Below are 12,631 nucleotides of genomic sequence, written 5' to 3'. Positions count from 1 at the left end.
TTGAATGCAAACGGAGATATTTTCTTTTAAAGAATTCTCTCTTTAAGGACTACAACAAACGGCTGGTAGGGACTACAACAAGCTTCTTCCCGGGTTGGTGACATCACTAACCCTAGAATTTACATAAAATGTCTCCGGTTTGAACATAAAAGGCTGAAATGTTTCTGACTTTTTCAGTGAGTCTGCCTGAGGTAATGTGAGGGGCTGCTAAGTGATAACAGGAGCTCCTGAAACTCCACCCCCTTTTGAGAGCAGCAGCTCATTTGCATTAAAAGGGACACACACAGTAACGGAGCGTTTTTGTTCACCCTCAAAAAGTGACAAATTTAACATGCTATAAAAAAATTATCTGTTGGGTATTTTGAGCTAAATCTTCACATACACACTCTGGGGACATCAGAGACTTATTTTACATCTTGTAAAAGTGGCATTAAACAAAACATTTATGCTGTTACATTTTTTTGTGTGTGTGATATATTTGTTACATGTAAATCTACAATAAAATGATAAATATTGACCGGACTTTTTGTCAATGCACTGATCCAAGAAAAAACGTGTAACTGTTGCTATGGCTACCTCATCAGGCGCATGCGCCTGTTCAAGAACGCCAGAGGATTAGTGAAACACTGTTTGTAAAAATTGTTGAAACGTAGATATTATTATGTTTAAAAATAATATATAGGCCTACTTTAAAATTAAAAACCTTGTTTTGATTTTTATTTTACCCGTCCCCAAAATTCACACTTTTCCATCAGCTATGCATACGTTAAAGCTGAATTCACTGAATAAAGGGGACGGGGATTTTCATTCATGGTATATTTTGGTTTCAAGACCTGTAAAAGTGCAACCAATGACATATAATGTATAATACATATAATGTATTACATCATTTGCTCGCTGTGGTAGTCAGAGAACATTCGTATTGGCTAATCACAAATAAAATCAAAGAAATTTCTTTTAAACTTATTTATAAATATTACCCTTGTAAATACTATATTGTAAACAGATTTAATTTTAATATTGAAATATTTTGTACATTTTGTGGTTTACATATTGAAACATTGTATCATTTATTTTGTAGTTGTGCTGTCCTTTGGTCAGATTTCTGTCTTTTATTAAGGCTCACATCATGCCCAGCTTTGAGCTGTGCTTTAAAAATGTTTAGTTTTTTTTCTCCTATAACAAATGTTATCATAAGGAATATTCTTTAATTAATCTGCTGCTAAATTTAGCCTTCATAAATCTAAATTTGGGGGAAATAAGCCTTTGTTTTTAATTTTAAAATCAGAAATCAAACAATACCTAAATACAATGTTTTGTTTAAAAAATAAGAAAGCTGTAAAATGTGCTTCTATTTGTAAACATTTCCATATTATTTAACTTAATTTGTCTGGTTTATTTTATGTATGTATTTGTTTTATGATTGTTTATTGAAGTTTATTTAATGTACCCCCCTGACTGTAATTGTAATTCGTTAAAACAATTTAAAAAAAAATCGTATTGGCACGTGCTGTGATTTCAGCACTGGACAGCGCCTGTGTGAATGGGAGGAGCCCGCGCTCAGGCAGAACTTCTAGAACGACAGAACCACATGAAACAGACTGTATGTCCTCAGCAGCAAACCGAGAGAGAGAGAGAGAGAGAGAGAGAGAGAGAGAGAGAGAGAGAGAGAGAGAGAGAGAGGTGGACGGATCGAGCGCTTGACGCATAACCCCGCCTCCACGGCTCAGAAGGTGGAAATCCTGCCCTAGTTTACCACATTCAGCGCACCTCGTTTACCACGGTGTCAGGGTTCCTTACACCTTTACCTATTCGCTCTCCATTTATCTGCTTTCAAGATAGTAGAGCTTTTACACGGATTGGCCAGTACAGTACACCTGTTTAAGAAGTGCTTCACATGCGTCAAGTATGAATTGCTGAGGGGTTTGTTGGCAATCGAGCTCCAGCTGCATCACCCCGGGCATCAGATCTTCCGTCACGTTCATGAGAGGGGCGACAGACAGCGCGATGGACCCGCAAACCGCCTGCTGATGTTCAGGGTCCACGATGGATTCCTGCGTGTCTACTTCAGCATTCCCATATAACGGAATCATAAATGGAGGAGGAGAGTGACAGCCGCAAAATTAACAACAGCTTCCTTCGGGACCACAACTATGCAACCGAAGGTATTTGGAAAATCGAATTGAATTCGATTCTCACTTATATTAATGACGGTGGGGGTGGGGGACTTATCTTCAAGACCCCTCCTGAATATGAATGTGTTGCATGAACATTGGGCGTTAGTGCTTGTTGGTGCATTGATGAATCTTAGACTTGGTGATCTGAAAGTCTTACATTCATGCACTGTGCCCAGATGCTTCTCCTTATGTTTTTATGGGCTTATGACTATATATAGACCTTGCATTAGTCTGAGCTCTGGTTATAAGTGTTACTATGGGGCAGTGGCCATTGAGGTGTGACGTGTACAATGAGTCAGATATGACTGGCATAACAGAACACCGCAGACATTTGTTCGAGTGATTATTAAAAGGCAACTGAGATTCAAAACAGTACATTTGGCAGAATCAGCATTGAAATAAAATAATAATAATAAAAACATTTAATATAACAGATAACTGTAAATAATAATAAAAATATAACTTTTGTTATGGTTTGGAAAGTGAGGGTGTGTCTGAGAAGGGCTTTTTAAGATATAATATAATCTACATTAACAGTACATTGGAAGTTATGCATACTTTAGTTTCACATTTAGTTTCCAGCCACATGTTAAAAATGCAGGTGCAAAAACTTGGCACAATTTATGCAAACACACTCCAGCGCAGGTTTGAGGTGAACAATCTCCTATCATGTTTGGAATAGATCTATAGTGGAAAAGCAAGCTAGGCGTGGTTGTGGGCATCTTCCTGGGCAGTGATTAATGGCTGTGGGAGGTTTTGCAAAACTGACCTAATGAGCAGAATCAATCTTTAGCTGTTGGACTCCCATGCCCCTGGTTTCCTTGGTTTATGACCTGTCTTGTGCCCACCCCGGCTTTTCTGTAAATCACAATAGCAGTGGAGCGTTTGCTCAGATGCACAAACTATAAACCGCACAGCGTCTTTCGCCGACAAATGTGACTTTCTGCCAAGCAAATTTATGATGCATGTACAGTCTTCACAGGAGTGTGCTGACTGCATTCTGTTTGCATTGAGATTGGTACCTGCAATCATAGGCAGTTTATGTTAATCACTGGCAGTTTGGAATTTATGTCACACAACGTGCATAAATTAGGTTTAAAAGACCATCTCCAAGCATACATTTTGGAACCTGCCAGTTCTCTTTGCAGTATATGGGGCTTCGCCCATCATTCTAAAATTTGATATCTATTTACACAGATTCACATTTGGTGCTTTAGAGTTGCATGGCTATGGGTACAAGCCAGGATGTAACCAAGTATTCAAGATTGGGGAGGACCAGAGTTTCTTGCAATTGCGATTGACCATTATTCTGAATAAATGAGGATGCAAATCCCTTACAATGACTGTGCTTACATGCACAAGAATATTAACTGGAATTTGGTCATATACCAATGATGTGAGTGTCATTTGAACATATTAAAGGGTTCACCCAAAAATGAAAATGTCATTAATTACTCACCCTCATGCCGTTCCACACCATTATTAATCTTAGTAACACAAATTAAGATATTTTTGTTGAAATCCAATGGCTCAGTGAGACCTGCATAGCCAGCAATGACATTTTCTCTCTCAAGATCCATTAATGTACTAAAAACATATTTAAATCAGCGTGTCGAATCATGATTCGGAGCGCCAGAGTCACGTGATTTCAGCAGTTTGGCGGTTTGACACGCGATCCGACGCTGATTCACAACGCTCCGAAGCTTCGTGAAGCAGTGTTTTGAAATCGGCCATCACTATATAAGTCGTTATTTTGGCGCACCAAAAATATTCTCGTCACTTTATAATATTAATATTGAACCACTGTACATATTTAAATATGTTTTTAGTACATTAATGGATCTTGAGAGAGAAAATGTCATTGCTGGCTATGGAGGCCTCACTGAGCCATCGGATTTCAACAAAGATATCTTAATTTGTGTTCCGAAGATTAATGAAGATCTTACGGGTGTGGAATGACATAAGGGTGAGCAATAAATAACATTATTTTAATTTTTCGGTGAACTAACCCTTTAACCAATTAATTTATCCAAACAAAGGTGATTCTGGGTGATTTTAGATTCAGACAGAAAAGTCAAACTATTTTTGAGAGAAGACTCGTAACCTTGCTAGAATTTTAAAAAAATCTTGAACTACATTTTGAAAATTACCATGCTCTTGTGTTTTACTGTTAAGAACATAAATGAGAAGTTATGAGTTGATCAAGTTACTGACCAAATTTACAAGAACGCATGAAAGAACATTCTTTACTGGCATTGATGGTTCCATGAAGAACCTTTAATATCCATGGAAATTTTTCATTGCACAAAAGGGTCTTTATAGAGGAAAAAGGTTTTTTAGATTATTAAATGGTTAGTTCATCCAAAAAAAAATAAAATAATGTGATTTTATTACTCACACTTATGATGTTCTACACCCGTAAGACCTTCGTTCATCTTCGGAACAAAAATTAAGATATTTTTGATGAAATCCGATGACTCAGTGAGGCCTCTATCGCCAGCAATGACACTGAACCTCTCAAGATCCAGAAAGGTACTAAAGACGTATTTAAATCAGTTCATGTGAGTACAGTGGTTCTACCTTAATATTATAAAGCGACAAGAATACTTTTTGTGTGCCAAAAAAACAAAATAACGACTTTTCAACAATATCTATTATCTAGTGATGGCCGATTTCAAAACACTGCATCGAAGCTTTACTAATCTTTTGTTTCAAATCAGTGATTTCAGTAAACGAGGCTTTGTTAACGCGATCCGAACCACTGATTCGAAACAAAAGATTTGTAAAGCTTTGAAGCAGTGTTTTAAACTCGCCCATCACTAGATATTGTTGAAAAGTCGTTATTTTGTTTTTTTGGCGCACAAAAAGTATTCTTTTCGCTTTATAACATTAAGGTAGAACAACTATACTGACATGAACTGTTTCAAATGTGTCTTTAGTACCTTTCTGGATCTTGAGAGGTTCAGTGAAATTGCTGGCAAAAGAGACCTCACTGAGCCATCGGATTTCATCAAAAATATCTTAATTTTTGTTCCGAAGATGAACGAAGGTCTTAGGGGTGTAGAACGACATGAGGGTGAGTAATAAATTACATTATTTTCATTTTTGGGTGAACTAACCCTTTAAAATGTTAAAAGAAACTGATGGTTCTTTAAAGAACAGTTCACTAAAAGGTTCTTTGGGGAACCCAAAATGATTATTCAATGGCATTGCTGTGAAAACCTCCTTTTGGAACCTTTATTTTTAAGAAAAAGGAAATTACTACATTATGGATCTTAATCATAAAATGATGTGCATATAAAAATGGTCATTGTCTGTGGTTTTTACAGTCCTGGCTTTAAGTATTCCTCGTTTTTGGCACTGAACAACTCTTGCTATCATCTTTCTTTATTTATTTAAAACAGACAGCATTGTTTCATATTTTATCTGCCACTCCCAAAATCTTGCACAAATCCGTTTGCATTTAACTGTTACAATCTAGGTTGCTCTAGTCTAGACTGAATAAATGTGTGTCGTTCACCCTGCCCCCCTCACCACTATGTACATACCCATACTGCCTTGCCCACGTGATGCAGTAGATGATGGTGGTATTTCCCCACTGCAGACATCCTCAGAGGCGTAATTGAGGTCCAAGGTTACTCTTGCTCCATGCTTCTCTCCCGCAGGCTGTAATAGACAGAGTTCAATAAAGCAGCACTATAGACCTTATGTAGCCCCGCCCCTTTTCAGTGCTGTGCTCAATGTGTTTGGTTTTCCGGTTTGTATTTCCACAGCATGAAGGTAAGATCTTACGGATTAATGAATGAACTGCTTGCTTCTTATGACATTTGCTTCAAACATTACAAAGCTCATGATAACTTCCGTTAACTGTACAACAAGTAAATCAACTTCACCAGCTAATTACTCTTCGACAGTGATACCATAAAAATATACAGGGATATCGCAAAAAAACAGAAGTTCAAACACAAAATTCTAAACATGGCTGTGCGCTTGTTTTTCTAGCACATAAAGTCTATAGCACTTGTGTGCTTCTGTCTATAGACCAGGGGCATTTCCTCCGAGGAGGCAAGGGAGGCTGTGCCGCCTCAAAAAACCTGGATGAGAAAATAATCGATATTACAAAAATAAAACAGTGCAAATGTTACAAAATTTGACATTAAAAGTGTAAAAGTCACTCGTTTTTCTAAAAACACTGTCAAAGAGCGACAACCTCAGGTGAAGTTACAGCGGGGAGTCCGCGTCTCTTGTGTCTCCTTTCAGCTCATAGAAACAAAGCAGAGCCCCCAGAGCATGCGGTGGGTTTAGTGGGGGGTAATTGAGAATGAATGGGGGAAAGTCACGTGAGAGGAGGTGCCTCCATCGCGTTATGATTGGATATGATCTGTTACGATTGGACATGATTGGTTCATGCGATAAATCCCGCCTCATGCACGTTCTCGCCGAATTGGAAGTTAATGGGAAGACTAATGGACCCTTCGCTAAGCCCCGCCCTCCTTAGTTACTGTTGCTATGCCTGTCAAGCTTTCGAGCCTGGCAAGACATTTACAGTATGTATGCAGCAGTGTCAGACATTTTCAAGGAAATAATTAGTCATTTTTGGCGAACAGGGGAAATATCTGAGAGAGCAAGACAAAAAAGACTGCAGTATGTATTCGAGGGATATATCCACAACATAATATGCAACTGATTAGAAAATAATTTGATCAAAATTGAAGCTAAAGCTCCCAGTGCGAGCAGCAGCCACCTCATATGCTGACCATTCAAATGGGAAACACACAATTTACTGAGGAAAAGCTTTGTTCATCCACAGCAGGTTAAGTGAAATTTGTGAAAATAACCTAATAATAACCACAAGTCTTGTGGAATAAACACAAGACGTTAGCCTGGCCACTTTGCAATGATAACATTCTCCCGCTTATATTTTTAGCAGACCAGGCTAACGTAATTCCGTCTTGCCTTTAATCATTTTATTTCACGTCCAAATATATGAATTATGAACAAAGAACGGTCATTATTTCCAAGCAATGATGTGCTGAGTTAGCTAGCTAGCTAACCTAGCCGTCAGATTGTCCTACCCGGGCTTACTGCAGTTGCATACATCAATATTACATCATTGTTGTCATGATAAATAACACAAAATTACTGTATTTGCATTATTGTTAGGGTAGGTTTAATGTTGGGTAGGTGTATATGTTAATAAAGCCATAAACCATCACGCTGGAAGCACAATCTGATAGGTAACGTTAGCATTTTTCGGATTTTGTCAGATTTTGCTAACGTTAGCTACTGTTTCAATGGGAGGTGGCAAAATCTGACAGGGTAGCACAAATTGTCAGAACACCGGCATTTCTCCCTTTGGGTTTTAGGTTTCGGGAAAGGAAAAAAATTCAACCACCCGTCCAAACTTTTAGGATACCGGGTATCAGGTTAACACAATCTATAAGCACAACGCTTCAGCATGTTCCCTCGCTCGAAAGCTTGACAGACCTAGTAACGGTTGCTAAACCACGATTGGCCTGTGGCGGTTTTTGGGCGTGGCTTAACGAAAGGTCAATTAAAAAGTAAGTAAACAACTGTCACTTAGATATCACTGCTTTATTTCATGTTAAAATCAAACTCGAAATGGCCTGAAAACATGATGGCTGCAGGGTTTTTTAGTGAGCAATCAGCTTGGTAAAATTAAAGGTACATCTTTGTGTCTGTGATCAGTGTGTACAAGCTTGATGACTGCTGAAAATAAAATGACTATCAAAAATAAAAGCTGAATATTAGTTTATAAATAATATATATTGTTTAAATTGGTACTGCCTTTAGTTATTATTTTGAAATAAATGTAAAAATGCATAAAAACACTAACTTAATTAAATTTATTAATGGTTTTAATAAATAGAACATTAAATAGTGTAAAAATACAAAATAGAATTGTATTTGGTCTCTCTTTTTATGTAATGCTAACTTAACCAGGAAAATTGTGTAACAGGGACATAAATGAGGACATTGCCTCCTCATTTTAAAACACCACCGCACACCACTGCTATAGACACACATAGAACATGGGCATCAGAGTTTGGAGTGGTTGGACTTGGACTCCATTGGGATTACTTCAACCAGAGAGTAATGTGTGTTGATGCACATTCCAGGCACGGTTTGATTTTGATTATCGAGTAGACTCTTTTCTGAAACAACCAGAGCTATCTGCCCTTTGACCTGGCAACGTGACCTACTAAAGGACCTCTTCTCTTCTCCAATTTGTCTAATTCACTAAAGTGCCATGGCTGTTGTAATTGGATTTCTTAGGGGTAACTTTGTAGTCCCAGTAGTGGTTTGTTGGGTCCCAAACCTAATAAAGCCCTGACAGATAGGTGATAGAGGGGTGTTTCAGGAACACCCAATATTGGCATCCCCTTTCTTACGCTAAAGAGAAATATCAAATTACGCCATAGGGGTTCATAAAAACCTTTTAGGTATGGAGTTAATATTTCACATATGCAATGAAAACTCATGCATAGCTGACCTGGATATGAATTTTTTAATAGCTCCTTGTATATTGCGTCTTTCCAAATGATGTCCACGGGAGCCGTGTTCGCTCACACTTGGGGAACATTCAAAGTGCAGCAGCGTAATTCCTTCCGTATTATATTTGCACAGGGAATCCCAGAGTTTCACACCTTTCCTGCATTGAAACACAAGCAGAACATATGCAGTGACAGACATCATCTCTAGTGGAATAAAACACACTGAAATGAATGAAATTTAGTTTCATTAGCATAACACAGATGCTTTCAGCATGACAGCACTAATAGCTGGAGGATGGATGCGACCATGCTGAGAAAGAGAAAGAGATTCAGTTCTTCTTTTAGGTTGCATGGGAGTAATTGACCAGAACACTCCCCCCTACTTGCTTACACATCAGTCCATTCCACCACCCACGCTACACAACACACTAATGAATGAGAAAAAGCCCTGAAACACTGACAAGATCATCAATCGCTGTAAGCTAGCAAAGTAGCTGAGCTCTGAAACTCACAGGGAGAGAGAGAGCACGAAAGATAAAATATTGCCTGGCAGAGAAAAAGCTTTGCGGTACTCCAATCTGCACTGCAGGGCCCGAAGCCAACAGAACTTAGCCTGGATAGACAGTAATGGCCTCACGGTTCTGCGCAGGCAGCTGGCCCAGGCTCAGTTACATTACTGCTTATGTGGGCACTAGTGAACTAAATGGAGGAGATTGCAGCATCAAGATATACGGTTACCTCATTCTAGGCCAATCTTATCTTCGTTTAATATAGTCTAACCTCACCACAGTCTTACCTCATTCTTACCTCACCGCAAGAATACCTCACGACATTGTATTACAAGATTACCTCAAACAGGGATGTTGATGGGTACATAACAGGTACATTAGTCACAACAGACACATGAAATCACACACTGATTGTGTTGATAAATATTGTTTTGGACATAATATTTGATCTTTATATATTATTGTTTTGATGACTGTACTGGCAATTCCAAACCAGAGGTTTGTGCACTCCAATAGCAGGGTTTGGCCAGCGGCAAAATTGTACATTGTTGGGTGGGTGGAATCAACCTGTGGAAAAAAATCAACCCGTAGCAGCAACAACAACAACTTAAAAGTAGCCCAATTCCGCAGGAAAACTGTAGACTTGGCAACACTGTCCAATAGGTTCCAGAGGGTAGCTGGATAAACCTATAAAACAAAAATGACTTAATAAAAATTCAGGGCTGTCAGTAAATTAAATTAATCTCTAATAATCCGATACAATTGCACCCAGAACTGTCAAAACTTAAATGAGAGATACAATCTCAGATTAAAGAGAGAGAAAGCTATTGATGAGTGTTTTCACCCACAATATTAAAGGGGACCTTTAATTATGCCATTTTCACAAGATGTAATATAAGTCTCCCAGAATGTGTCTGTGAAGTTTCAGCTCAAAATACCCCACAGATCATTTATTATAACTTGCCCCTCATTGGGTGTGAGTAAAAACACACTGTTTTTGTGTCCCTTTAAAAAATGCAAATGAGCTGCTGCTCCCAGCATGCTTTCCAAAAGAGGGTGGTGCTTTAACGGTTGGTGCTTTGGTTGCTCAACAACAACAAAGCTGGAGAATCTCACGCAGCCTTACATTGTACATGTCGGACACTGATGGAGAGACTCAGGAAGAAGTTACAACTTTTAGAATGCAACTGAACGTTTCTGAATGGTTAGTGGAAAAATGTATGTAGTTGCTGTGGAGTTGATTCAGCTCATCGACTAGCATGTGCTGTCATGTTAAACTTTTGTGCAAAACCAGCGTTGAATTGACCCTCGTTTGTGAATCAGTCCAACAACACTCTACTACAACAACTCTATCTCTTCTCTAAAGCAGCCCAACATGTCCTCACCCCCTTTGTTGCATGATCCCGGGGACAGGGTTTTTGTAAATTTTGGGATTTGGGATTTCACCAACCCAGGAGGAAGCTCATTGTAGTCCCTACCAGCCTTTTGTTGTAGTCCTTAAAAAGCAATTTCTGTAAAAGAAAATATCTCCCTTTGCATTGAACTTTGAGCGTTGTAACTTGCTGAAGTTGTTTATGCTTAAACAGCAACATTACACACTAACTAAAGTGAAATTATACTCAAAGGCCCTTTTAAAAGAATCATTGTAATTATGGCCATTTTAATAATATTAGTACTGTGAATGATATCCAGTATAACACATTCCTGTAGCTCAAACAGTAGATCATGGTCATGGTTCGATTCCCAGGGAATACATGAACTGATAAAAATGCATACCTTGAACACAATGCTTGTTACTTGTTACTTGTTACTCTGCCAAACGCATAAATGTAAATAATTCCAGTAAATAGGGGCACATTTTCTGTTGGAGTATTTGAACTTTACTTGTAGGGAAACACTGCACTTTGAAAAAGATGAATTTAGATGCACTACTTTTAGCAGCCAGTAGCTGACAGTTAGCGGCACACCACAACAGTTTCTGAAAGGTAATGTCTATAAATTTCTTTCCTTTAAAGCACCACAGCTGATCTAAAAAATAAAACAACAAATCTAGATAAACATACTAGCCAGCCATTCCCAACCTCAATGCAATCTCACCACACTACTATAATTCCATTATAGTTAATGGAATTGTTGTTGAAATTGGTGGTTTGGACATTATATGTTTGCCATGCCTCGCATAGGGAATAAAATGGTCACACACACACCAAAAAAAAAAAAAAAAAAGTAATTTTAACTATAAACCTTATAACTACACATTTTTCCTTGAGGGCATCTAACCCCATTTAATTTTCTATGTGTTATCAAATGTTTGTCTCTACATTGTACCACGTGTTATGTTTCCCTCAAACGGTTCATAGACCTCTCTGCTGTCACCATGTAATGGCCTAGTTTAAAATATCTGTGCAGTTCATCAGTAGGGAGGACGCAGCACACAGTGGCCCAGCAGGGGTGACCCTGCCACTCTAACCCCTGCAACACAATTTACACCCCCATGCTCTTACATCAGGGATAATGACACGCACTACCCCACACGGGCCTCGTGCTATTATTCAAGACACAGAGAGAGTGACAGACAGACAGAGAGACAGCATCAGTAGTGGTTGCCAACACAAACGGCCCCAGGCTTCACTTTAAGACTTTAATCATAAAAAGAAATATTTCTCCAGCCCAAAAGGGCCCATTTATAATTCAAAGGGAAACAGTGAGGCACTAATGTTGTTCCCCAGCGTCAGGCTGAGTGCAAGAGGAGGACAAACAGCGAGGGGCCGGTCGCATTAAACATTCAACTGCTGTCAAACTTGGATTGAGGATTTTATTGAGGGATGTAGTCAATGAAACATGAGGAGAAACTTAAACTCATCAACTAAAGAATGACTTACAATTCATCTCTATATAGACAGTTACATTCAGGCTCTTTGACAGTAGGATCTACATTCACATATATGCAAACACAATGGCTCTGTTAGTGAGCTAACTTACTATCTACTACCTACATGGGAAGCTGCCTTGTAAGATTGCATTCTAACTGAAATAGAACTTCATAAAGATTTGGAACACACTAAATAGGCAGCAATTGTTACAAAAATATAAATGGGAGATTAGACTTGCATTGTATTAAATTAGCATGTTACTGTGATAACATCACAATATTTTAATGTGCATAAAATATATACAGTAGTACACACAAATATTGAGTAAAATAGTATATTTTAATTTAGAATTAACTGTTTTTTGTTCAGTACTTTTCGGTACCGAATAAAATAGAAGCATAAATATAGTATAGTACAGCATTTCTCCCGCTTTCTCCACCAACTTGGGTGACTATATGCAACGTTATTTGCAGTGCATTGCAAACAAAACATAAAAAGCAAAATTAGCTTGCCACCTTTTAGAACTGGTTTAATGTTTAGGTGCGCTACCATTTAAA

General features: G+C 38.3%; 1 protein-coding gene across 2 annotated transcripts in view; it reads left to right on the top strand.

Annotated features, from left to right (window-relative positions):
• Positions 1–12,631, top strand: part of ppp2r2ba (protein phosphatase 2, regulatory subunit B, beta a) — a 74,173-nt gene that overhangs the window by 36,293 nt on the left and 25,249 nt on the right. Inside the window, exon 1 of one of the 2 annotated variants that reach the window (XM_067382018.1) lies at positions 2,066–2,165. The exons of the other annotated variant lie outside the window; for it this stretch is intronic. Coding sequence (XP_067238119.1) covers positions 2,096–2,165 — 70 coding nt within the window. The 5' untranslated portion in view covers positions 2,066–2,095. Of the gene's footprint in view, positions 1–2,065; positions 2,166–12,631 lie in introns of those variants that run through there. 2 annotated transcript variants of the gene reach the window in all.

This window comes from Chanodichthys erythropterus, chromosome 1, assembly GCF_024489055.1.
Source record: "Chanodichthys erythropterus isolate Z2021 chromosome 1, ASM2448905v1, whole genome shotgun sequence".
NCBI lineage: Eukaryota > Metazoa > Chordata > Actinopteri > Cypriniformes > Xenocyprididae > Chanodichthys > Chanodichthys erythropterus.
Note: the sequence above shows the minus strand (reverse complement) of the source record. Positions and strands in the feature narration are given on the sequence as shown.